We start from the raw sequence: 26,549 nt of genomic DNA, 5'->3' as shown, positions 1-26,549 counted from the left end.
CTGTGAAATAGATAATAACAGCACAGACAGTAGCTACATAAGAGAAAACACATGAAGGTGGTGTGTGGTATTTGATCCTTGGGGCCCCTCTGAATAATCTCTTGGGAGTCTAGCAGGGCAGGAGGGCAAAGGGGTGCTGTGACCACAAGCTGGGTTCAAATCCTGACTCTCCTGTTTATTCCATTTCGGGAGCTTGAATAAGTCTTTGCTATTCCAAGTCTTGGTTTCCTCATCTGTAAATGTGGATCATGATAGCATCTACATCACATGGCAGAATCAATATGCAAATAAAATGTACCCAGCTTTGAAACCAAAGAACATACCATGAACCTTATGGGATTTTTTTTTAAGCTTTATTTACTTATTTGAAAGGCAGAGTTGCAGAGAGAGAGGGAGACAGAGAGAGAGAGATATCTTCCATCCACTGGTCCACTCCCCAAATGGCTGCAACAGCTAGGACTCAGCGAATCTGAAGCCAGGAGCCTTTTGGTTTTTCCACATGGGTGCAGGGGCCCAAACTTTTGGGTCATCTTCATCTGCTTTCCAGGCACATTAGCAGAGAGCTAGATCGGAAATGGAGCATCAGGGACTTGAACTGGTGCCCGTATGGGATGCCAGTGCCACAGGCAATGGCTTAATCCACAACCCCACAGCACCAGCCCCCCTCCTGGGCTTTATCTCATGTGCCCATGTGAAGGACTGGAAAAAGCTGCCCATGGAACACAGTTGCAGAAATTCGTGGCATTGAGGAGAATAGTGAGCAAGAGATGTCAAATGTCTGCCTCAATGCAGATCATCTGCACAATGCTCTGGAGCTGTCTACCTGCAGGGTGGAGTCTCCAGCTCATAGAAGCAGTTGTCCTTGTGAACCAGCATGAAGGGCAATGGGATTGCAAGATGATCCAATAAAGTTGGTTTCTTTTTTACATTTCTTATTGATATTGCCACCAATGCTGAGAGAGACATACCATTATCCAAGAAAAAGTCTTTCATTTCAAAATTAACAAATGTTGTATGAAAGTATTTTACATTTATCAAATGTCATTTATGTACCCCTTCAGTTACTTTGTACACAGGTGATCTCATTAAACATTTCAGTAAACTTAGCAGTTCTCTTAGGTCTTCTGAAAGAAGAAAGAAGGAGGAGGTCAAGGAAGGGGAGGAGGAGGTCTAGAAGAGCAGCAGGTACGAGCTCACCTCGTGCACCCTTGGCCAGTGGTTGGCTGATGTACTCAGTGCACTCTCCCAACTTGGGAGACTCTGAGAAGCAGGCAACATTCCAGCCCAAAGTGATCCTTCCCAGGTGTGTGCTCTGTTCCAAGCAAAGAGCAAAGGTACCTCCACAATCCGATCAATAGTCCTTTGAAGCACAGTGGAACCACAACCCCAAGGAGCTCTCTCAGGAGGCTACAGACCCAGTCTCTCCTCCTCCACTGTGGCTGTCTTCTGCACAGAGTTCCAGCTCAGTCTGGCCATCATCTCGGTACTCATCTAGCCATCTACCATGGAAAGAGAGAGGATAATTCAGAGGAGAGAGCACTGAAAGGAGGTATGATACTCAGAAAAGAAGATGAAATATGGAAATGACAAAAGAAGCTTTAGGAGAAAAGCTCAGAATTTTTAAGAAGGATCTAAGATTTCTTGCCACACCAATTTATCTTTAGGTTTCCAACTTCAGCAAATCTTTGTCCTGCATTCCAATTGCAAAATCACACTGGTTCATCATAAAATTTTGAATTTTAAAAAATCCGTATGGATAAAAATCTTTATTATATATCTTAATATCAATAATCACTTCTTGTTGGGAGTTTATTCCTTTTCTATCATGTGACTGGGAGGTGTACACAGTGGCTAAACCCTTGGACACTGGAAGAGCATTCTTCAAGAGAAAGACACAAACTACATATGAAGGAATATCAAAAAGTTCATGGAAAATAGAATTAAGAGATAAGAAGAAGCTTATTTTGGTACAAAATCTTTTGAAATCTGTACACAGTCATCCTTTAATACTTATTTTCCGTGAATTTTTGAAGATATGTATGTAAAAAGATAAAATTAATTTTAATATTCATTTTCGAAATTCAAAAGATTATTATTATAACACATAATCAGTATAAAATCATATTACATTCTTTTTTTGTGCTACATCTTTGGATTGGATATGCATTCTATACCTACGGCACATCTCCATTCAGAGTAGACACACACTATACATGTGGCTTGGGGTTACTAAGTGAGAAGGTGCATTTCTGGAGTCAGATACATGTTGATTTGTATCCTGAACACCAATTATATGAGGGCAAGAAATGCAACCCTTTTTGTGTCTCAGGTTTCTTGTCTATACATAAGAAACATTGCAAAGTTTAGCTTATGGGTTTGCTGTGAGGATCAAAATAGCTCATGTGTGATATTACCATTACCAGAAAGCCTATTCCTTGATAAGAGGTCAGTAAATGCCAGTTATGAAAATTCTCCTGATTTTCTCTCTGACAGTTAAGAAGACAGATAGATAACCTTTAGAGTCCCACAACAGAATAGATCTCTCTCGGTTTTTCTTTTTAACTCAACAATAAAGTTATAAATAATTTTCTTCAGGGATCGTTTCTTTTTTCACCATTAGAAATGAACTTGGGGCGCCAGGTTCTAGTCCCAGTTGTTCCTCTTCCAGTCCAGCTCTCTGCTGTGGCCCAGGAGGGCAATGGAGGATGGCCCAAGTGCTTGGGCCATGCACCCACATGGGAGACTGGGAGTAAGCACCTGGCTCCTGGCTTCAGATCTGCGCAGTGTGCCAGCCATAGCAGCCATTTGGGGGGTGAACCAATGGAAGGAAGACCTTTCTCTATCTCTCTCTCACTGTCTAACTCTGCCTGTCAAAAAAAAGAAAAAAGAAAAAAAAGAAAAGAAAGAAATGAACTTGAAGGTTTTTTTTTTTTTTTAATCTATCTATCTATTTATAAGACAGAGAGACAAACAGGGCTCCCATCCACTGATTCACTCCTCAAATATCTGTAACAGCCAGGACTGGACCAGGCAGAAGTAGAAAGCTAGGAACTCAGCCCAGGTCTCCTATCTGGTTGATAGAGATCAAAGCACTTGGGCCATCACTGCTTCCTTCCAGGGTGAATATCAGCACCCAGGAACTCTGATATGGAATTTGGGTGTACAAAGAGGCAGATTAAGTTCTGTGCCAAACACCTACAAGAGACTGGAGTTTAAACAGCTAAGAAATCATGCTAGGGAAGATACAAAATCTACGTCTTCTAAACTCTCCAAAATCTAAGTAGAGTTTTCCAAAAACTCAGCATTTTGTGCAGGGATCTTTTCCTTAGAGGATAGTAATATAATGGAAACAGCAGATGACAGACATGAAATTAAAATTCTCCAGTGTCAAGAGACTAAGAGAACCTGCTCTCTGATTCACCTGGGCATGCATCATGCATATCATTAATCTCTTTAGGTGTAAGTTTTTCATATGTTAAATGAGATATGAGATTAAAAGTCATTATCTATGGATTCTTCCACGTTTAGCAGAATACACGAAAAATATTCTTGTTTTTTCTTTAGGTACCTCTGGGTCCTCAGAGAGAATGAGCAAGGAAAACTGTCAACATTGCCATAGACCAACAATACACGATAGCAGTATAATAATTTGCCTGTGTGCAATATTTAATATGCTGGAGTAACAATACAATCAAACATCTGAAATATTTTTATTTGCATCATTTTGCTCCCATAAATCCAATTTCCAAGTTTGTAATTATTCTAACATTAGGGATAAGTCACCTCCATCTTGACTTTCATTCCTTCATTTTGCCAGTAAAATCAATTTTGCCTCTAAAGAGAGTATGACTATCATCACCTGCCCTGGGTGGCTCTTCATTTTGTTCAATGTGTTATGTTTAGAAAAATAATTATCTCTTACTTATTACTTACATTATTTTGTAGTTACTATCATATACAGAGCAATAACACTCTATTGTACAATATTAAACATAGCTTCAGATGCTATTGAATATCTTGCTGTGATATAGAACCAAATGTTGTATATAAGCTAGCCAATGTAGTAGTCATTAACCATCTGTGTCTATTGAGCACTTGAAATGTAGCTAGTGTAACTAAGAAAACTGATTTTTAAATTTGATTTGATTTTAATTAATTTAAATTAATTAGCCATATGTGGCTAGTGGCTACCATATTAGGCTGTGTAGATAAAAAATATAAGTTACAAAATTATGTGGAGAGTTCTAAATACTTAACATATTATCCAGAAATAAAGGTATGCTTCCCCCTCACTTGTGGGTGTGGTCTTGTTTACCATCATGGAACTTCTAATAATTGCAAGGCATTTTACAAGTTCTTCATATCTGAAAGTCTCAAACAACCTGCAAAACATGTGTCATTGCTGCAATTTGATATAAGAGTAAACTGCGCTTTTCAGAGGTACATAGTAAGGGAGGTGTAGTTCAAATCTAGTCTAAAAAACCTTAACCTTTGATCCTTGCACCCCCATTAATTAATAAAAAGATTTCTTGGAAAATAAAGATACAAGGTCTCATCCTGGAACTTGAATTTTTAAAATGGCAATAAACACTAAGATACACACTCATTTTAAATGAACGTGTATTGGGGAAGAAAACAAACTGAAGACTACAGAAGTGATATAAATTTTGTTCATACATCATGCAATTTCTTACTAAATTTTAAAAGAAAAAATATTTCCTAGAATCAAAACTATGATAGGGGAAACTTATTTCAGTCAACTAATGTGAGTCTCTGTATGTCTGGAAGAATGCACATTCTTCTGGGGAAGAATAACGTCCAACCACTTACTGAACTCAGAGCTGAGAACTATGGTCCCCTCCCTTATCTTCCATCAAATGGGGACAATTTGAAGATAGAAGTCCTTAATTTTCTATCTGTATATTCAGGAGGGATAATTCATGATATCTAGCGGGCATGCAACATTTCTGCATGAATAAATAGGTGAATCAGTTTATGCAGTCATCTAGATTTAAGGGTCAGGAAATCACATAGACATAACACCTGACAGCTGGGTCCTCACAGCATGCACACATCCTCGTCACGTGCCTTAGAACACCAAGGCGGTAACCCAGGGCTCTTGACAACTGGCACTGCATTGCTTTGTTGGTGGCTCTCCATCGTTTGCTCCACTTCTTAATATGGGAGGTGGTTGACTGCTATTTTGTACAATAACTGAATGAATGAATCAATGTATTCTATAGATTAATTACTAATGGAGGAAAATTGATCTTATAATTTCTATTTTTATTGTACTTTTTTCAAGGTACATTTGATATTCTGCTCACAACAACTCTATAAAATAGGTAGAAACTATTTAACTATTCTCATCATAATATTTTAAAAACTAAGCATCAGTTTAAAGTGTGTTACGCACATTCTCCTATTATACCTATACCATGTTAGCATAATGTGCTAGAGTTCACAGTTTCACACCTAACTTCAATGAGTTTAAATGATTCAAGTGAACTGGGAGGAAAGGTATTGTTCTTGTCTTAACTAAATTTGGAGACATGGAATTTCACAGGTGTTGAAGGTAGTATCCAACTTATCAGAACTAGCTGGGAAGTTAGCAAGTATCTGAGCAACAACACGTTTTCTACTTCTAATCTGATTTCCTTTCCATTTCAGCATACCTATTTCTGAAGAGAAAAATTAGCTGTTATGAAGAATGACAAAATTACTAGTGCTCCTAAGAATTACTACTCGCTCCAGGGGCGAGAAGGCCTTCAGCTGTGGTTAAAGGAAGAAAGGATGTGGTCCTATAGCTGCGAGGAGGCCCACTGGGTGACAGCTGGAGTGAGTTGGACAAAGGGGAGCATAATTTGCATATTGAGGTATTAAGGGACCACCTACCTGTCACAAGGGAACAGCACCTCTTGAATGCCATCTTCCTCTTCAGACTTAACAACAACACTCTCAAGAAACCATCCATTACCTGCATAAATTGACAAAAGAGATTAGCCAAAAATATACTAGCATTGTCTATTTTATCTTTAGCTAAAAAGAATACACTAGCATAGTCTATTTTATTCATAGACTCTCCAAATGTTTTTTTTTAAGTACACTTGTCAGGTAATTTGGTTACAAAAATATGCACATCCAACTTACATCAGTAGAGAAATGAAAGCATGAGTGAGTGACCTAATTACTCGGAGTTGTAGAAGCAGAGAAAAAGAGAAGTTTCACTATTAGGGACATAAAGTCTCCAAAAAATTCTTAATCTTTTTAAGTACATGAACCAAGAATAAAGAGATAAGCAAATTACATAAATGCATTTAATTAGGTTAAGTTAGAAAAAATTGATACTTTTAAGTAATCATGGAGAGTCACAATCAATCATTCTTAAGAGTAAAAATTTTTAAATTATCACTGATTATTGCACAGGTCAATGCAATTAAAGGAAAATAAAATGAATAAAGTAAGTAAAGAGGAAGGGAAAGAGGCTGGGAGGAAAGGAATGGAGAAGGAAAGAAGAGAAAAAGAGAAGGAAGGCAATAGAAAAGTGATGTATTGGTGAAAATAACAGAACCATTATTTCACAGTTTGTGTGGCTTACTACATTAAAAATCCAAAGCCATCACAGAAAATAGTAGGATTAATACTTGAGGAAATGGTTAGATACACAATGAATGCATAAAAATCCAGTACATTTCTATTGGCCAGGATGGAACAGTTAAAAATGTAATTCAATGAAAATTATAATGTTACAGTGCCATAAAACTATAAATATAGAGTAAATGTAAAACCAGATATACTATAATTATAGAAAATTACCTAAATTTAAGAAATTACAGCAAATAAGGCATAAACAAAGGGAGAACCAGCCCACATTCAGGAGTGGAAAACACTGTAAAGATGTCACTTTCACCCAGACTAATCTAAGACTCCAGTAAAATTAAATCAAATTCACCATAATATTTTTCATGAAAATGAACAAACCGATGATGGAATTTATATAGATGATGAAGGCCCAAGACTATCTCAGGCATTTTTGAATTATTATAAGGTAGGGAATTTGCCCTAGCAGTTATCAAAATTTATTATAAGTTGATTCTACTTCAGATGATACAGAATTGGTAGCAATATCAACATTCTCACCGTTGCAAATTCTTTCTACAATTCCACTTATCTTACACTTAAATTTTACTTCCAGCATCATCACTTTTCATTTTATTGACACAGTTTTATCTTGCAATTATGTTACAAACTGTCCTATTTGTTCATCCCTGGTAAACAAGGAGGCAACACAACTACATGCTTTGCTGTCTGTGCATGCACTTACTAACAGACAGACAGTGGCACATCACTGACAGGTAGACATTGAAAACAATGATGTGATTAGTTGCTGATCAGGCTGTGTAATGTTATTCATGTAGTGATTTGTGGACTGAGAAGCTGATAGTAAAGTTTATATTTTATGCACTTACTGTTAATGGAGCATGGTAACTGGAATTTGAATCATGTTACTGGAGGACTTATGCTATTTAATTACATCATTATAACCAAGGCTTGTCCATATAGGAATTGTGCAAAGCAAGGACTATCTGTTTAAGATAAAACTGACTTTGTAGAATACTCAGGCAAAGTTAGGAGAGTTGATAAACACTGGCAGTACAACTAGTTATCCATACAGAAAGAAATAACATTGGATTCAATCCTCATGTCAAACACAAAATTAGTTACAGTTAGAGTAAATATTTAAATCTTAAAGACATAATACCCATGCATATATATATATATATATATATGAATATCTGTCTATTTAGCTATCATCTAGAATATTCTAGAGGTAGAGAAGACTGTCCAAAGTAAGACACAAAATGTGCTGATTATTGAAAAGTGTGTTAAATTCAATTACATTAAAATTAAGAAATTCAGTCTTCAACATCTACAACTGGAGAAAATGTACCAACCATTGCTGCTTGCTCGCTCCTTTCTGACATCTCTGTAGTGCTAGAGCCCACATTTCCCAGATGTCTTTGCTGCTGTACATAAATTACATGAGTACTTTCTCAGTAATGAAATGTGGCCAAAAGTCCTGTGTTCAGTACCAATATCACTGTCTTAAAAGACATTGTTGTCGGGCCGGCGCCGCAGCTCACTAGGCTAATCCTCCGCCTAGCGGCGCCGGCACACCGGGTTCTAGTCCCGGTTGGGGCGCCGGATTCTGTCCCGCTTGCCCCTCTTCCAGGCCAGCCCTCTGCTGTGGCTAGGGAGTGCAGTGGAGGATGGCCCAGGTGCTTGGGCCCTGCACCCCATGGGAGACCAGGAAAAGCACCTGGCTCCTGGCTCCTGCCACCAGATCAGCGCGGTGCGCCGGCCGCAGCGCGCCGGCCGCGGCGGCCATTGAAGGGTGAACCAACGGCAAAGGAAGACCTTTCTCTCTGTCTCTCTCTCTCTCTCACTGTCCACTCTGCCTGTCAAAAAAAAAAAAAAAAAAAGACATTGTTGTCAGAGCTTTCTTTTGTATGTGCAGTAACCAGCACAAAGACCATCGAGAGTATTTTCAAAGAAGTGTACATTACTAGCAAATTCCTCTTGAAAGCAAGGATTAAAAAGTATGAAATGATGAACAAAATGTTCAGGATAAGTACTTTGGAAGAGAAGGTAATAAAGGTGAAATACAGGTAGAATCATTAATATTATTGATGTTCTCAGCTCATGTTAGGTCATCAGACTTAGTATACATTTTGAAAAATAAAAGGGAAAACACAGCCTAGATATTTTGACTATTACGGTAATTTTTCCATTTAATGAAAAGATTAAGCAGAAAGTTGGAAGAATAGTTGAGGTAAGGAACTTTGGAATCCCATTATGCTAGTTACTTTTGACCTTCCTTAACTGAATTTCAATTAGCCTAATCCCATCAGTCAGGGAAGTCCACCAAAATCCTTGACTATCCAGGTAAATCCCGTCACTCCCAACTATACACTATGTGTCTGCCTTTCCCAGGGAAAACTTCATGTTCTTCTGGACTTAGTAGGTCCCCTTACTAAATGGCATAATAGCAGACTGAGGGTCACTTTCAGAACCGTTCTCATACTTCACTACAATTTAAAAAAATATTTTATATGTGTCTTCTTTCTCTAGACTCTGTAAAGGCAGAAAACACTTGCACCTTGTCCACCTCTGGAAAGTGCCAAGCAATGAGCAGGCTCTCAGCCAGGAACACTTACACTGGGCAGCAATCTGAGCGTCACATACTTGGAATCCCCCAAAGGGCTTGTATTGAAACAAATGAAAAAAATCTGTATGTTTCTGATTATTCAAGACCCACTGGTCAGAATCTCTGCAATTGGGCCCATGAGTGTGTTTATTTTATTTTTGTCACTACACTTAGTTAGTTCCTATTTATTCTGAAGTTTCTTTTAAGATTTATTTATTTATTTATTTGAGAGGCAGTGTTACTGATATACATAGAGAGAGATCTCCCATCCCCTGGTTCACTCCCCAAATGACCGCAATGGCTGGAGCTGGGCCAATCCAAGGGCAGGAGCCAGGAGCTTCTGGGTCTCCCATGTGGGTGCAGGGGCCCAAGCACTTCCACTGCTTTCCCAGACCAACCACAGAGAGCTGGATTGGAAGAGTAGCAGCCGGGACAAGAACCAGATCCATATAGAATGCCGGTGCCACGGCATTAACCTACTACACCACAGCACCAGCCCCTTATTCTGAAGTTTTACAAAGTTTGCTGCAAATCTGAGACTTTTATTAAGCCTCCTGTTCATTTTATTTGTGGTTATATGTTTGAAAACATGTTTCAAACATATTTGGTTTGAAATAATAATGTTGTATGTGGTCTCTCTTTTTAAAATGGAAAGAAAAGAACCTTGAGAATTTTGCTGAATTTTCCCATGCCTGTACAGATTTTTGTTAATGAGAGTTTGATTGATTTTTTTAAAAAATCAGTATTTTAGAAATGTGTTGCTCTTTCCATCTAAAATCTTTTCTAAATTAGAAATTTAGTTCCATCAGGCTATTTAAAATCAATGGTCCTTTCAATTTTCCTTCTACCATTTTCATTCTTTGTATCACACAACTTTTTTTTGAATGCATCTTTCCCAAAAAGTGTCCAAGCCTACATCTTCCAATAAATTCCTAACTCTTCTTCTTTTACCTAAAAAAGTAACTACTCTGTGGTTGCCTTTCCACTGTCTCCAGAACACTTCCACTTTGACTTTCTGGGGGTCTCAGTTAGACCTGATAACACCAGCAGGATAGCTCAGAATCATTTTTAAAAGCTAGATCCTTGGGGCCGACGCTGTGGCTCAGCGTTTTAACGCCCTGGCCTGAAGCGCCAGCATCCCACATGGGTACCAGTTCTAGATCCAGCTCTCTGCTGTGGCCTGGGAAAGCAGTAGAAAATGGCCCAAGTCCTTGGACCCCTGCATCCGCATGGGAGACCCAGAAGTAGTTCTTGGCTCCTGGCTTCTGATTGGAACAGCTCCGGCCGTTGTGGCCAACTGGGGAGTGAACCATTGCATGGAAGACCTCTCTCTCTCTCTCTCTCTTTCTCTCTCTCTGCCTCTCTTCTCTCTGTGTAACTCTGACTTTCAAATTAAAAAAATTTTTTTTAAAAAGCTAGATCCTTGCAAAGCCTGGGATTTTGACTAACCGCTGCGTACTGATCCTTGCCAAAGTCACAGTGCTTATACTAATCAGCTATTATGCAAATTGGCTCATGATGTTCAGGGGATACTGGGGCAGGTGCAGGAAGTCTCAAGGTAAATTTCCATCCTGTGTGGAAAATAATCTAAAGGCTGAGCACTCACCAGTGATACAGCTCTTCAGTGTTGCATTCTATAGCAACACGCTTCTACAGGCATGCCACTCTACAGTGAAACAGCCCCCACAGTAATGCCATTAATCTAAATCCTTTTGTTCAATAGATGGCCACTAATTAAACTATCTATACTGCCAAGCATTGCACCATTCAGGAGGAATAAGGATGCATGTATCTATTTTCAAGTTTCAAAAAATTCAAAATCTGGTAGAAAGAAAAAAGGAGAATAAAAGTATAATCAGTGGCTTCTGTAGTGTAAATTAAAATACAATACTGCATTTTAGCTGTAAAGAATACAGGTTCTGGAGCCAAGCAAACTTAGGCTTGAATTCAATAGCTCTAAGAGAGATTGTACAACAAAGCAAGAAAAAAAAAAAAAAACCAGGAGTCAATGAAGTAGAATTGACAGAACTTGAGTAACAGTTGTGGCAGGGATGGGAGACAGGGAGGGAAAGACAGGAGCAAGGAAGATCCACAAGTTGTTGATTTGCTGAGTGTAGAATGTGGGAAATAGGAGAAACACACCTGCAAGGGCACACAGGAGATGGCACTGTGAACACTGCCTCATAGAAGTGACCATCACACACACGCACACACACATGCATGTACACACATGCACACACAGAAGACATGCTTCCATATTCCTAGGAATTTGCTTTCATATTAACCTAACAGAATGCTTTTGTAAGTTCTATATACCTAACCTGACAAAACTTCACTTAGGCATAATTTCTGGAAAGAAAATAATTTTCTCATCTCAATATGTGTCTATCTTATTTTTTACTAGTCTTTTATACTATATTCAATAAAACTGTAAAACAAACTTCCTATAAAGAAACCAAGTCTTACCTGGACCTGTCCCATCATGACTAATCAGAACTTTCTTCAGTTTCCCAAGAGATACAGCCTTAATGGAAAAAATATCAACCTGTACAATAAAGAAATAAACTGAATGACTACTAGGATATTTCCTTTCTCTAGAGGAAAAAACGGCATTATTATTGCTATGGTATGGCTATACATCACCATAACTGTACTACTATTACCAATACCATGGAAATTGCCACTTACAATTTTTAGTCCATTTTTGTTGTTTATGTTTCAGCTACTTGAAAAGCAGAGCAACAGAGAGAGTGAGAGATCTTCCATCCATTGATTTACCCTGTACATGCACTCCAACAGGCAGGCCAAACTGAAACCAGCAACCAGGAACTCTATCCAGGTCTCCTACATGGGCGGCAAGGGTCCAAGCACTTGAGTCATTATCCAATGCCTACCTGGATACATTAGCATGAGACTAGATCAGAAGCAGAGGGGCCAGTACTGGAAGCAACACTCCAATATGGATAGCACATGTCTGAAATGGTGATTTAATGTACTGCATCACCCATCCACCACTTACTAGCTTTTGTGCCAAGGCCTAAGGTGTCACATGATCATATAGCATGCAAGTTTTGCTCTCCTCATACAGTTGAGTTCAAATAATATTAACCATGTAAATCATGACACTTGGTGTATGTAATCATGGCATTTACTGAAATCTACTACCAATAATAATAACATCCTGTACAGTCCTTCCTATGTGCCAAATTCCTTCAAGTGCTTTTTTTATATTAACTTATTTAATCCTCAAAGCAATCCATGAGATAAGTACAATTTCTTCCTCGCTTTACAGCTAAAGAGACTAAGGCACACGAGTTAAATGACTTATCCCAGGCCAAAGCCTAAGGAGGACAGAGCCAGGACTCAATCCTGGGAGGCCACCTCCAGATCAGGTGCTTTCCACCGCTGTTCTGTTTTTAGGTATCGTTTGTTTTTTTAAATAAACTTTGAATGGAAATATGTACACAGACATATACAGTGTCCCCTACCTGCTGAGGGTTCCACATCCAGGGATAGAAACCAACCACAGATCGTTAAGACTGGAGAAAAAGAATGTGTCTCTGCTGCAATGTGCAGACTTCTTTTTCAGGTCAGCATTTCCTAAACAATACAGTATAGCAAATGCTTACATAGCATTTACCTTCTATCATACTTGTAAGTGATCTGGAGATGACTTAAAGTATATGGGAGAATGATATGGGTTACATGCAAATTCCACATCATTGGCCTGCCTGTTGGAGTGCATGTACAGTTTGAGCATCCTTAGATTTTAGTCCTTGAGAGGGTTCCTGGAACCCTCATCCAGGGATATTGAGGGGTGACTTACACAATATAATAGGCCTCAAAATATGGAGTGGATGCAGAATACAAATTCCAAAGGCACATTCAATGAAAACACCCAAACCACACCCTGAGACCCCATCATGCCTCTTTCCAGTTGCTGTCTCCCTAAAATGATACCTACTCCCTGGCTTACTGCACTGTTAATTAGTTTTGCCTGGTGTGAGGATATATGTAAACAGAATCCTATGGTCAGTTCTCTTTCTGCATCACTTGTTTCACTCAACATATGTAAAGTTCATTCACACTATTTTGTTCAAATTCATTACCTTCATTACAAATTAATCTATCCTACTATTTATGGAAAATCATTGTTCCTAGAATCGTGTTTCTCAGAACATTCCTGTACACGTTTTTTCACGATATTTGTCTACATATCTGTTGACATACAGCTGGATTAAAGGATGTTCATATGTTTGGCTATCACAGATAGTCTCAATTTTCTAAAATACTTGTACCCATATATACCATGAGCTATATGCACAGTGTATGAGGATTCACAGTGCTCCATGGGCTAATAAATACTTGCTATCATCATTCTCTTTACATTTAGCCATCTGACTGTACACAATAACACTTATGATTTTCATTCTGTTTTCCTGATGACAATTAAGGCTGGGTGCATGTTTCACGTTTATTGGTAAATTGGATATCCTTTTATGTCAAGTACATCTTTAAGTGTCCTCCTCATGTTTTAGATTGGGCTATCTGTCTTTTTCTTGTTGATCTATGGGTTTTCCATATACAGCCTATAAACAAGTCTTTTGAAAAGTGTATGTTTTTACAAAATCATTTCACACTTTGTGATTTGCCCTTTCATTGTTTTAATGATGTCTTGAGGAACACAAGACTTTAATATTAAAAGAATTAAATGGGGGCTGATGGTGTAGCACAGCAGGTTAAGCCACCACTCGCAACAACAGCATCACATTTAGGAGTGTGGTTCTAGTCTCAGCTGTTGTGTTTCTGAACCAGCATCTTGCTGAAGTACCTGGGAAGGCCATGGATGATGACACAAGTGCTGGGGTGCCTGCCACCCACATGGGAGACCCAGATTAAGTTCCTGGCTCCTGGCTTCAGCATGCCCCAGCCCTGGCTGTTGTGGCCATTTGAGGGAGCGAACCAGCAGATGGAAGATCTGTCTCCCTCTCCCTTTCTTTCTCTGTTATTTTGTCTTTCAAATAAACAGACAAATAGTTTTGAAAGAAAAGAGTGAAAAGTAAGCTTTTTTTTTCTTTAGGTTTAGTATGTTCCCTGCTTTGTTGTTAAAAATCTTATAGTTTTCTAGTTATGTTCATAGCAGCATTATTCACAATAACAAAGATATGAAAGCAGCCCAAGTGTCCATCAACAAATGAACAGATAAACAAAACATAGTGTATATACAAGCAATGGAATATTATCCAGCCTTTAAGAAGGAAGTTTTGACACATGCTACCACAGTTAAGAACTTTGAAGACATTAGATTAGTTAAAGTGAGGCTGTCAAAAATGACAAATACTCTGTGATTCCATTTATATGATATTCCTAGAAAAGTCTAAGACAGAAAGTAGAAATGGTGGTTGCTACAGGCTGGGGGAGGGAAGAAAAAATGTTGTTTAGTGGTTAGAGTTTCAGTTTTGCAAAATGAAAAGAGTTCTGGAAATGGATGACAGTAATGATAGAACAACTACATAAGTATACTTAACACTATCGAACTATACACTTAAAATAGTTAAAATGAAAAATTTTATGTATTATTTTTTCCACAATTAAAAAAATTAAGTCATAGTCTAGGGTCTAGTGTTGTTGTATGGTGGGTTAAGCCACCACCTGCAACACCAGCATCTCATAATCCAAGGACTCTTCCACTTCTGATCCAGCTTCCTCCTAATGCACCTGGGAAGGAAGCAGAAGATGGCCCATGTTCTTGGATCCCTGTCACCATGTGGGAGACCTAGATGGAGTTCCTGGCTCCTGGTTTCAACCTGGTCCAGTCCTGGTGGTTGTGGGCTCTTGGGGAGTGAATGTCTCTCTCCTTATCTCTGTCACTCTGCCTTCAAATAAATAATCTCTATTTTTTTTAGTAGTAGTCTACCATCAAAATCATAGATTTTCTCTTTTATAGATATTTTACTATTTTACCTTTCACATTTAGATGTAAATTTGCATTGAGCTTATATGGGGTAGGTGCATTGGTGGTGGTGGAGTTTGGGTAAAACAGAGGTCATAATTTCTTCTTTTTTCCCCATAATAGCATCCAGTTACTATAAATTCTATTGAAAGGACTGACTTTTCCTGATGTTGTGTATCAGGACATGTGCCTCTGTTCCTGAGCTCTGTTTTTGTACTCTATTTGTCTTGTCTTGTACAAATTGATGCTGTCTTAACTTATCTTAACTTCCCAGTAAATCTTGATACCTTGCACTGTATGTCCTCCAACTTCGTTTTTCTCCTTCAAGATTATTTTAAATACATTTGAATTTCTATAATTTTTATAATTAGACTGCCAATTTCCATGAAAGAACTCTTCCTGAGAGTTTGATTGGTATTTCTTTAAAACTGTGCATCATTGGGCAGAAGTGAGAACTTTATGATATTGAGTCTTCTAACCCAGGGATATAATACATTTCTCTATCAATTTACATCTTTCAAAATTTTTTTCAATAATGTCTTTTAAGTTTCATATAGAGGTCTTGCCTTAGCTACCACAGCGCCTGCTGTGCCAGTAGATGGAGTAACCATGGCAACAGGGAAGAGACTGGGCATGGCACCAGGACAGAGGTTCCTTCCCCTAAGCTGCTCCAGACACTGATGCTGTCAGCGTCCAGTCTGAGGGTTGAAGTCCTGGCGGTAGCCATTCACTTCTGCTAACTGCAGTGGCCTCCAGAATGCACACTTTACTGGTTCTTCTTCTTTCCTTCTCTCATTCTCTCATCCTGTCACTCCTGCTTCCTGGAATCACCTCTTCCTACTGATGATTTGCTAGTCCTGCTTAGGCAGGGCTCACACAAAGGATGCAGTGGGTTATAAAGGTCTCTCTTCACTGTTGGGCAGGATCCCCTCCCCATGAGACCTCCCAAACCTCCACACAGCAATTCCATGTCTCTGCTGTCACTTTCTGATTGGCTTCTTGCTGCTAAACTTCCACTTGCAAGTGGCAGGAAGCCCCAGTCATCCCAGATTCTCCTCTGCACTTCCCTTACCTCCAGCATCTGGGACACTCAAGCCCTAACTGCCTGTGTAGATTTCAATGCCTTTAAAATAGACTTAAAAGGTATTTTAGCAAATGTCCCACAGTTTTGCTCAGCAGCATGCTAGTTTTGTTTGGAGCTAGTCTACCCTAGCTGGAAGTAGAATCCTGGGAATTTTGTTGTTGTTTAATTGAGAAGATTGGGGCTTATGGTTGCATTGTTCCTGGGTTAAGTCTAACCTCTACCCAATTCCAGCATAGTAAAAACACAACAGGAAATGAGCACACCTCTTTGCCCTTCCTAATATAGGCCAAATGAGCATCTCGGGGTCTGTCTTTTAAGTTAAAGAAATCAAGTAAGGTTTCTGGGTAGGAATGAATGAAGATCTTTCTGTTACCTGCCCACGCAGGAACTTGACCTTGTTGTTCTTGGATTGATGAAGGTTTCGTTTCCCAGAGTCTCCTCTGGTGCCGATGAGGTTGATAAATACATTAGACTCTGTTTCTGCGTCTGGCTTTGTACCCGTGTATATGTGAATCTCATAAACCACCACTGAGAAGACAGAAATTTTGTATGATCTTTCTAATTTTTATTTTCCAGAAACAGATACTTACAAAGGAATTCACGTGTTTGTTAACATAGTTGGCATGAGTTTCTCTATGGCTTTGGCCCTAACTGTATGTTTTATGTGCCCTCCCCCATTCAAACATACTCCTAGCTACTTCATGTTTACCCCATTCAGATATTTGACTATTCCCAGAACTGCCATTTCAAAATAATTATTTCAGCAATTATGTACGTTCATTAACCACTATTATGTGAAATTCTGTTTAAAAAAATCTCCTCTCTGTTAATTAGATGAAAGTGGCAACTTTTACCCTGAAGTTTGGCTGTGCTAATCGCAGCTGGTCACTCATGCTGCTACTTCTTGCAGATCACTTTTCCAATAATGGAGATTTTTAATAGCCCTCTTGAGAAAGAAAAAGACACAAAGATCCTAGAGAGATGCAAATTTAAATATAATTTTTAAATACAGCCCAGTGAGATAACAGCAAATTATAACCCACCATATTTGACCTTAGAATTAAGGCAATTTCTGAGACACTGGTAGGAGTCACTAATTAGAAAAGAGATTGCTCTTGCTGATACTACTAATATGAATAACATCTTGGATACAAAGAGCACTTTTTATTCCAAGATCTTAGAACTGTTTATAAATCATACTCTGTGCAATTGAGCAGTTGCATTTATAGAAATCCACATTAACATTTTCCAAAGAACTCAGACATGAAAATCCAACAAGTAAGAAAACAAGGTAAGTGAGAAATATTGCCTGTTTCTATCATGCCTGACCTTTAAAAAGACAAATGTGGTATATTGGGAAATGGTATAAGCAGGGAAGATAAATCAGTTTCTTTGTGCAGTCTTACATACTCCAAAATACCCCAGAGTGAAACCCAGCAGAGCTTAACTGAAAATTAGAACACCTCTTGTGAATTTAGGACAACCAAAGAAATCTTCAAAGCTGCCTATGAAGAACAGCTGGTCTTACATACAGCCTCCAGGACTGCCTGAGCGGAATTAAGTCAAAATTTCTGCTAGAATTCACCCTGAAAATGAGGATGAGGAGAAGCACGATTTGCTGTCTTTATAGAGAAACCAATCTGCTGTTGGCCGAGAACTTTTTCTATTTCAGGCAGCAAGAACTTGGTAACAACTTTTTAAGAGGGGGAAACATTTAAAATATTAAAACACAAATTAAGTAAGACAAAAAGAGATAGTTAATAGTTTTGAAAAGTACATATCAAAATTATGTAGGACACAAAACAGACATGTATGGGACAAAGAACAACATTCAGTCTCCCTCAGCCATTGTACACAGCGCCTGAGGAAATCACAAGGCTTGCCTGTGAACCCGCACATGGCTCAGTTACAACACAGCAGTCTCAGAAGCTGCTATGAATTAATTAGGTTAAACACATATGCATCAAAAAAAAGCTCTCACTTTCTACCTAAAATTCAAATAAAGAGAAATAAAGGTATCAGAAATTAAGGGCATAGTGGTTATTACAATTGAGCACTAAATTTTATTCTCAAGCTACATTAAAAAGAGTTATATAATTTCAAATGGAGGTTGAAAGAAAACACAATCCCACCCAGAGAAGCAGACATTTTGTTGGAATCTGTCACATAGACTCTATTTTGATTGTACTAGAGGATATATTTCACTAAGCATTTGCTACAGTTCTGCCACAAAAGCATGCAGATTCTTTTTTAAAATGCTAAATTCATAACCATAAATTCTAACTCTGGATTTCTTCATCATCTTTAGGGCAACATAAAATTCTTTCTTATCTAACTTAACCCAAAGGGAGAATTTAAGGAATTCTTAGTTAACATTTCACTTAGATGCTCCCCTAGAGCATCATGTGTGTTAAATGAGTCTTTGCAAATGAAGATTGCCACGGATCCTTTCTGCAGTCCTTCTTCTTGTGCATGAAATGTCAAAACTCACTGTTATTGATTGAAAAGGAGAGTCATGTACAAGGAGGCTTCAAAAAGTTCACAGAAAATGCAATCAGAAGATAAGATTGGGGAAGGTGTTTGGCCTAGAGGTTAAGACATCAATTAAGATGCCTGCATCCCAAATAACACACCTAGGGTTCAAGTCCCAGCTCTGTTCAGATTTCCAGCTTCCTGCTAATGCACACCCTTGAAGGCAGCAGATAATGTATCAAGTACTAGAATTCCTGCCACCCATACGGGAGACACGAATTGCATTTCTGGCTCCTGGTTTTGGCCTGGCCCAACAGTATTGCAGACATTTGGGCAGTGAACTAACAGATTGAAGATTTGTCTCTCTCTGTGTTTCTGTGCCTTTTAAGTTTTTTTTAACCTATGCATAGGTTTTTCATAATATGTTTTTTCCATGAACTTGTTGATGTCTCCTTGTATGCATGGATTTCAACAATTTTTGCACTGAATTAAACTTATGTTTTAATACTTTATTCCATGAACTATTTGAGGTCTCATCATTCTGTTAACAGAAATTTGTCCTTGTGGTAAAATGAATAAGGTCAATAAACTAGCTTTACCCCAAGACAGAGACATCCCACAAGGCAAAATGAACTCCAAAATATGTTATAAGAGAACTTGAAATTAGCTCAAATGCTTGAAAAATGCAAGGATGTGTTTCAAGACATTGATGTTTTACAGCATGGAAGAGAATCTTTTGGCTGAACATATTCAAAGAGAGGTAAAATCAGTTATTCTAATTACAAATTATCATTTTTAAAACACTAATGTTTAGAAGTAGCTAATACATATAACCTTCACCATTGTTCAGCTGAAAGTTTAGGAAAGAGTTGACTTGTTGGTTAAGGTTATCCATATATATCGGACATTTTTGCCAAAAGAAATTTTAATGTTTTTTTATACCAACTTCAGTGATAAATTTTCCTTTCTGCCAATTAGTTAGTAGCTTCCATTGCCTATGCATACCTTACTCATTCTGACAGTCTGCTAGAGTACAGAATAAAATGCTTATCTTCCTGTTTGTCACAACTGCCATCTAACTTGGTTGATAGCTACATTATATACTTTCACTATTTTTTCATTTTTCTGAAATAGCATCTCCAACTCTCCTGTTCTTATATTTACTTATTAGTTGTTATTATTTCAACAATTTCCTCATATTTCATAGTACAATTATCACCATCAAAATTCAGCATTTTTTGATGTCTGTTCTATTTGGCTTATTTATTCTTTAGGCTTATTAATTTCTAGCCTAAATAAGGAGACTTAATATCTTCTTATTCATGACACAAAACTTAAAATCTTCACCTGCACGTTTATTTTCAGACATCATTGCAGACCAAAGTCTTTGCCAAGTGTTTGTTAATGATGATTTATCTGCATCAGCTCCAAGCATTAACATCTCCATAAATAGTATCCTGAGTTCTTGGATTCTTTATCTTTGCTAATTGCAACAACCAGAATTTTTATTTTTTTTTAAAAAAGGACACTTGTTCTTCACTGGAACAAACAATTCTTTAGCCATGAAGATATATTAAAAATGTCACATGGCTGGTGGAAAGGGGTCTGAAATAAATTCACCTAATATGATTCTCACTTGAAGTTCAGATGAGAGATATGCAAAGCACTTGTCCAAGAACAACAATTTAAAATTTTTCATCTAGTACAGTTTTACTGTAATGAATGAATTCACTCCTTAGCCTCCAGATGGGTTGTAAAATCAACAAAATAAAAGAAAAAGAAAGCACAGCTGGGTTTTCTTGTTGATACAGTGATGCACGGGTATATTGCATCTGCCTTGCAGAGTACCAGAGATCGGCACTTACCCTCTGCCTGTTTTACAGGTAGCCTTGGTTGAACATCCTCAGAGCCTTTTGGACCCCTTATCCCTCATTATGAAGTTTCTGAAAAAAACAGTGCTGGGAAAGAACTATCCTTGTTCCTAGCATCTCATTTGTAATATTCATTATAAGTCTTCAAAATGTTCTTTGCAGCAATGCCACTGAATCCATGATCCAATTTCTTGGTTTTCTTTTGAAACAATTGTGTCAAGTAGAAGTTAACATTATTTTCACTATGAATTCATGTGTTCCTAATGGTAGAGCATTCTCCGTCCAGCAATGTGCTTGGGGAAAGAATCTAAACCAGACACCATCTGTCTTCTGCAGCTGTATCACTGGGCCTGATCAACACCAGGAAAGGCTGAAGCAGGAGCTCTGGCATGCTATCAAACACCAAAAACTGTTTGGAAGAGTTGCCATAGAACTCCAAAACTGGGCCCGCCACCTGATTCCCAGCAAGCCAATCACTGACACTGGGGTGGCAGAACAAAGCAGGTGTTATTGCCAGGTGCAGAGAAAGGAGCCAAGCAGCCAAGGCTCCATTCCCGGACCCCCAAGAGAATAACAGCTGTGAATCTCACAGGTCAAAGTTGAGAAGGGCCAGTGGGTGGTCAGCTCCTGAATGGACCTCTGACTGGTCCACAGTGTCAATGGCCTTCCTTTGACTAGTTAGCAGTAGGGGTCAGAAGGTTTCCTTCGAAATGGTAAAGGTAGACTCCAGTACATCTGGGTCGAAAGATAGCCTGAGTGTTGCTTTCTTTAATGGAGGCCTCTGAGTTCCTGCCAAAGCTCTCATAATGGAGGCTGGTATTGAGATGCTAACTGTGTGATTTAGGGTCTCTTACCTTGTCACTCCCTTACCTCAATGAATTAATCTTTACAAAGGAACTGCAAGCTAAGGAAGAGATACTGGGGCTCAATAAAAGAACATACATAGATGCAAAAATCCTCAATAAAATTCTCGCCAATAGAATGCAACAACACATCAGAAAGATCATCCACCCAGACCAAGTGGGATTTATCCCTGGTATGCAGGGATGGTTTAATGTGCGCAAGACAATCAATGTGATACACCACATTAACAGACTGCAGAAGAAAAACCATATGATTCTCTCAATAGATGCCGAGAAAGCATTTGATAAAATACAACACCCGTTCATGATGAAAACTCTAAGCAAACTGGGTTTGGAAGGAACATTCCTCAATACAATCAAAGCAATCTATGAAAAACCCACAGCCAACATCCTATTGAATGGGGAAAAGTTGGAAGCATTTCCACTGAGATCTGGGACCAGACAGGGATGTCCACTCTCACCACTGCTATTCAATATAGTTCTGGAGGTTCTAGCCAGAGCTATTAGGCAAGAAAAAGAAATTAAAGGGATACAAATTGGGAAGGAAGAACTCAAACTATCCCTCTTTGCAGATGACATGATTCTTTATTTAGGGGACCCAAAGAACTCTACCAAGAGACTATTGGAACTCATAGAAGAGTTTGGCAAAGTAGCAGGGTATAAAATCAATGCACAAAAATCAACAGCCTTTGTATACACAGACAATGCCATGGCTGAGGAAGAAATTCTAAGATCAATCCCATTCACAATAGCTACAAAAACAATCAAATACCTTGGAATAAACTTAACCAAGGACGTTAAAGATCTCTACGATGAAAATTACAAAACCTTAAAGAAAGAAATAGAAGAGGATACCAAGAAATGGAAAAATCTTCCATGCTCATGGATTGGAAGAATCAATATCATCAAAATGTCCATTCTCCCAAAAGCAATTTATAGATTCAATGCAATACCAATCAAGATACCGAAGACCTTCTTCTCAGATCTGGAATAAAAGAAATGTCAAAGGCATTGGGGGTGAAGGGCTCAGCTTCCAGCAGCATAGGCCAAGGACCAATGAAGCACAGTTCACCTCGCCTGATGATCCCCACAAGCACTCCCCCCAGGACTTGTCCTCAGCCCCAGGAAGAAGAAGGCCAGGAGGAGGTGCTCACTGGGAACCAAACAGCTCACTGGCTCTGGGGCCTCAAAGGAGAAGGGGCAGAAGCAGATAAAAATTGTCCGAGACACCTCGGTTCTACCTGGTTCAGATCTGCACGTGCTAAGACACCTGCTCTGTCTCAACTCTAATGATGCCTGTGTCGTACCTAAGCCCTCACATGTGAGGGACAGGGAGAAAAAAGGGCAAAACTGCAATAGGAGATGAGAAAGGAGTGAAGAAGAAGGGAGCAGTCACATGTATTTTCATGTTGTGGCAGAAAATGTTAAATTAAGAGCAGATTGAATCAAAAGTTAGATTTTTTTTTAAGATTTATTTTATTTATTTGAAAGACAGAGTTACAGAGAGAGGTAGAGACAGAGAGAGAGGTCTTCCATCCACCAGTTACTCCCCAGATGGTGCAATGGCCTGAGCTGCGCTGATCCGAAACCAGGAGCCAGGAGCTTCTTCCGGGTCTCCCACATGGGTGCAGGGGCCCAAGGACTCGGGCCATCTTCTACTGCCTTCCCAGGCTGTAGCAGAGAGCTGGATCAGAAGAGGAGCAGCCGGGACTAGAACCAGTGTCCATATGGAATTCCGGTGCTTCAAGACAGGGCTTTAACCCGCTGAGCCACAGCGCCAGATATTTTACATGACTAGTGGCCAAAGACACAGAAGTAGCAGAAGTGAGGGTAGATGAGCAAAGAAGAAAAGCAGCAGCATTCAATACATTCTGCAACTGCTTCCTAAGAGCCAAGCACCCTGCAGACACTGAGGCACAGCTGCAAAGAGTGCAGGTAGCACACTACCCTCAGATAGCTGAGCACACACATTCACCCAGGTCAGGGCACTGGAAGGCAGAGGCAGAAGTAGCTATAAAGTGTTAAGGAGAGAAAGTGTTAAGGAGGGGCCAGCACCTTGGCACAGTAGGTTAATCCTCTGCCTGTGGCACCAGCATCCCATATGGGTGCCAGTTCTAGTCCCGGCTGCTCCTCTTCCAATCCAGCTCTCTGCTGTGGCCTGGGAAAGTAGTAGAAGGTGGCCAAAATACTTGGGCCTCTGTACCTGCATTGGAGACCAGGAAGAAGCACCTGGCTCCTGGCTTCGGATCGGTGCAGTGCGCCGGCCACAGCACACCAGCCGTAGTGGCCATTTTGGGGGTGAACCACCTGACAGAAGACCTTTCTCTCTGTCTCTCCCTCTCACTGTCTGTAACTCTACCTCTCAAATAAATAAATAAAATCTTTAAGAAAAAAAAGTGTTAAGGAACATTATCACATGATAATGGCAGCTGAATAAGACCACCGGCCTGTGGGGGCCTTTGGGAGTCACACAAGATACTAGAGGTCCCTCAAGAGACCAGGGGCCACCAAGTGCAACTCATGAATCAAAAACCCTGTGCCTGGTATCCATGACCCTGATGGTCTCCTCTGAAGGAGCCATGGGAGTGTTGTCATCTGGGAGGAAGGCAGCCTGGACAAAGCCCTGCTTTCTACAAGTCAGAAGTGGAATTCAATGCATCATAATTTTGGCAAACATATCGGAACAGTACAATGAGATTGTAACTGAGACTTTTCTTTCTTATAGTTTTCCGTTGTCTGCTGAGGGCTTGGGGCCTCCCTGGAGTGATGCTTACTGCTTGGGGGAAGGTCGTTCTGGGTAAGGCCTAACACAAGAAGTTCACTGATTTCTGGAGCAGAATTGTAGGAGAGACATTGTTTATGAGAGCCATGACTTGGAATTCTAAGAGCTTTTGAAAAAGTCTTGTTTTTTTTTTTTTTTTTTTTTTTTTTTAAGAAGGATTTTAAAATTTCTTTCCTATCCTTTGTATCTCCTCTCCTTCCTTCCCTCCCTCCCTCCCTCTGTGCCTGTGACTCAGGCCTGAGTGATGGAACCTGCATCTGCTGGGGGAAGCCCAGAGGCTTCCCAGAGGAAAGTGGCAAAGCTCCCTCTCACAGTGTTGCCCAGAGACATGTGGCAATGTCCGTGATCGGGTGATGGTCCCAAAAGGACACGAATTTGGTTCTAACAGGCATGGACCAGAGTTTGTGGGCCTAGAAACTAAAGCCTTGGTGGGATGTGGGTTTCCTTCAGCAGATGGTGAGGGGGGAGGAGACACCCAAGGATGGAAAGAATGGAAGGTGGCCCTCATCCCAGGCATCCCTCTCAGTGAGGGGTGACATCCAAGAACCAAGACACCCACAAGGATCAGGAAAGGAGACAGAATGAGAAGCATCCTGAATGGGCCAGGTTTAGACCAAAGGAAACTCAACTTTATCCTGGAGATAGCTAGGCTTATTCTGTGTTACAACAATGTAGACTTGCCCCATCAGTGGGGATGGGGGTTTGCATTATTTTTAAATCACATTTGGTGAAGTCTAATTGACATGCAGTGAAATTCACTCTTTGAAAGTATACAGTTTGATGACTTTTGACAGAAACTACCTCCACAACCGAGAGAGAAGTTTTTCCACATTCTGAATAGTTTCCTCATGAGGAAAGTGGATTTTGATCAGTTATGGAAAATGAGAAAACTTTATATTCTCAAAGTTAGTTGTGACAATTCAAATCCACTACAGGGTGATAAAAGTGATGCGGATATGAGGCACTTCAAAAGGCTTGTGGGTGGCCGGCGCCATGGCTCACTAGGCTCATCCTCCGCCTGCGGCCCCAGCACCCCAGGTTCTAGTACCGGTCAGGGCACTGGATTCTGTCCTGATTGCTCCTCTCCCACCCAGTCCAGCTCTCTGCTGTGGCCCAGGAAGGCAGTGGAGGATGGCCCAATTACTTGGGCCCTGCACCCGCATGGGAGACCAGGAGGAAGCACCTGGCTCCTGGCTTCAGATTGGCGCAGTGCACAGGCCATTGCGGCCATTTGGGGCGTGAACCAATGGAAGGAAGACCTTTCTCTCTGTCTCTCTCTCTCACTATCTAACTCTGCCTGTCAAAAAAAAAAAAAGGCTTGTGGGAAAATGGGGTTAAAAAATAAGTTTATTCTGGAGGAGTTTTAGAAAATCCATGCATCATTTTTTTCATAATATGCATTTTCCATGAACTTTTTAAAGACCCCTTATATAGTAATAACCTGCATCTTATCTAGAAAGACTGTCTTGTGGCCAGCGCCGTGGCTCACTAGGCTAATCCTCCACCTTGCGGCGCCGGCACACTGGGTTCTAGTCCCGGTCCGGGCCCTGGATTCTGTCCCGGTTGCCCCTCTTCCAGGCCAGCTCTCTGCTGTGGCCAGGGAGTGCAGTGGAGGATGGCCCAAGTCCTTGGGCCCTGCACCCCATGGGAGACCAGGATAAGCACCTGGCTCCTGCCGTCAGATCAGCGCGGTGCGCTGGCTGCAGTGCGCCGGCCGCGGCAGCCCCTGGAGGGTGAACCAACGGCAAAGGAAGACCTTTCTCTCTGTCTCTCTCTCTCACTGTCCACTCTGCCTGTCAAAAAAAAAAAAAAAAAAAAGAAAGAAAGAAAGAAAGACTGTCTTGCAAATGATACTAATGCATAATGCATATTAAATGAATTCATAAATAAAATGAATTCATAAATAAATTCATAACTATAAACTGTACTCTATCTAGTGTTGTTCCATGGTTTTCATCTGAATTCCATTTGAGGGATTAACTCCTGATATTCTTTCATGTCAGGAAGATTTTCATTCCCTTGGTGACCCATTTCTCAATTATACTCAAGGTAAAGTGAAGGCTGCAGGCTTGGGGTGTCAAGATTAGCCTTCAAACAGCTGCATGGAATGGAGTGATTTAAATATGAGGACATCACAAGTTTATGTGTAGACAGAATTAAGGAGTAGGTGGAAATGGCCACTGCTTACCAATCTATGGTGTCAACATGGAACATTAGCAAAGAAGTACTGAGGGCCAAGTAATGTCAGCCTAGAAGGAAATTAGTAAGTACCATGGAAAGGCACAGACCACCGCCTCCACCACGGTCTGCCAGTTA

At 39.9% G+C, this 26,549-nt stretch overlaps 1 protein-coding gene across 5 annotated transcripts in view; it reads right to left on the bottom strand.

Annotated features, from left to right (window-relative positions):
• Window positions 1-326: 326 nt before the first annotated feature.
• Window positions 327-26,549, bottom strand: part of RP1 (RP1 axonemal microtubule associated) — a 376,321-nt gene continuing 350,098 nt past the window's right edge. For 3 of the 5 annotated variants that reach the window (XM_089335241.1, XM_089335243.1, XM_089335242.1), the window contains exons 27-30: window positions 16,619-16,773; window positions 11,675-11,753; window positions 5,896-5,977; window positions 327-1,499 (exon numbers count right to left, since the gene is read on the bottom strand). In XM_089335241.1, the coding sequence (XP_089191367.1) occupies window positions 1,400-1,499; window positions 5,896-5,977; window positions 11,675-11,753; window positions 16,619-16,773 (416 nt within the window). In that variant the 3' untranslated portion in view covers window positions 327-1,399. Of the gene's footprint in view, window positions 1,500-5,895; window positions 5,978-11,674; window positions 11,754-11,896; window positions 12,053-16,618; window positions 16,774-26,549 lie in introns of those variants that run through there. The other 2 variants (XM_089335244.1, XR_016235656.1) reach the window with 2 other exon arrangements.

Source organism: Oryctolagus cuniculus, chromosome 6, assembly GCF_051225735.1.
Source record: "Oryctolagus cuniculus isolate XC-2025 breed Fujian yellow rabbit chromosome 6, ASM5122573v1, whole genome shotgun sequence".
Taxonomy (NCBI): domain Eukaryota; kingdom Metazoa; phylum Chordata; class Mammalia; order Lagomorpha; family Leporidae; genus Oryctolagus; species Oryctolagus cuniculus.
This window is presented reverse-complemented; position numbering and strand designations above follow the sequence as displayed.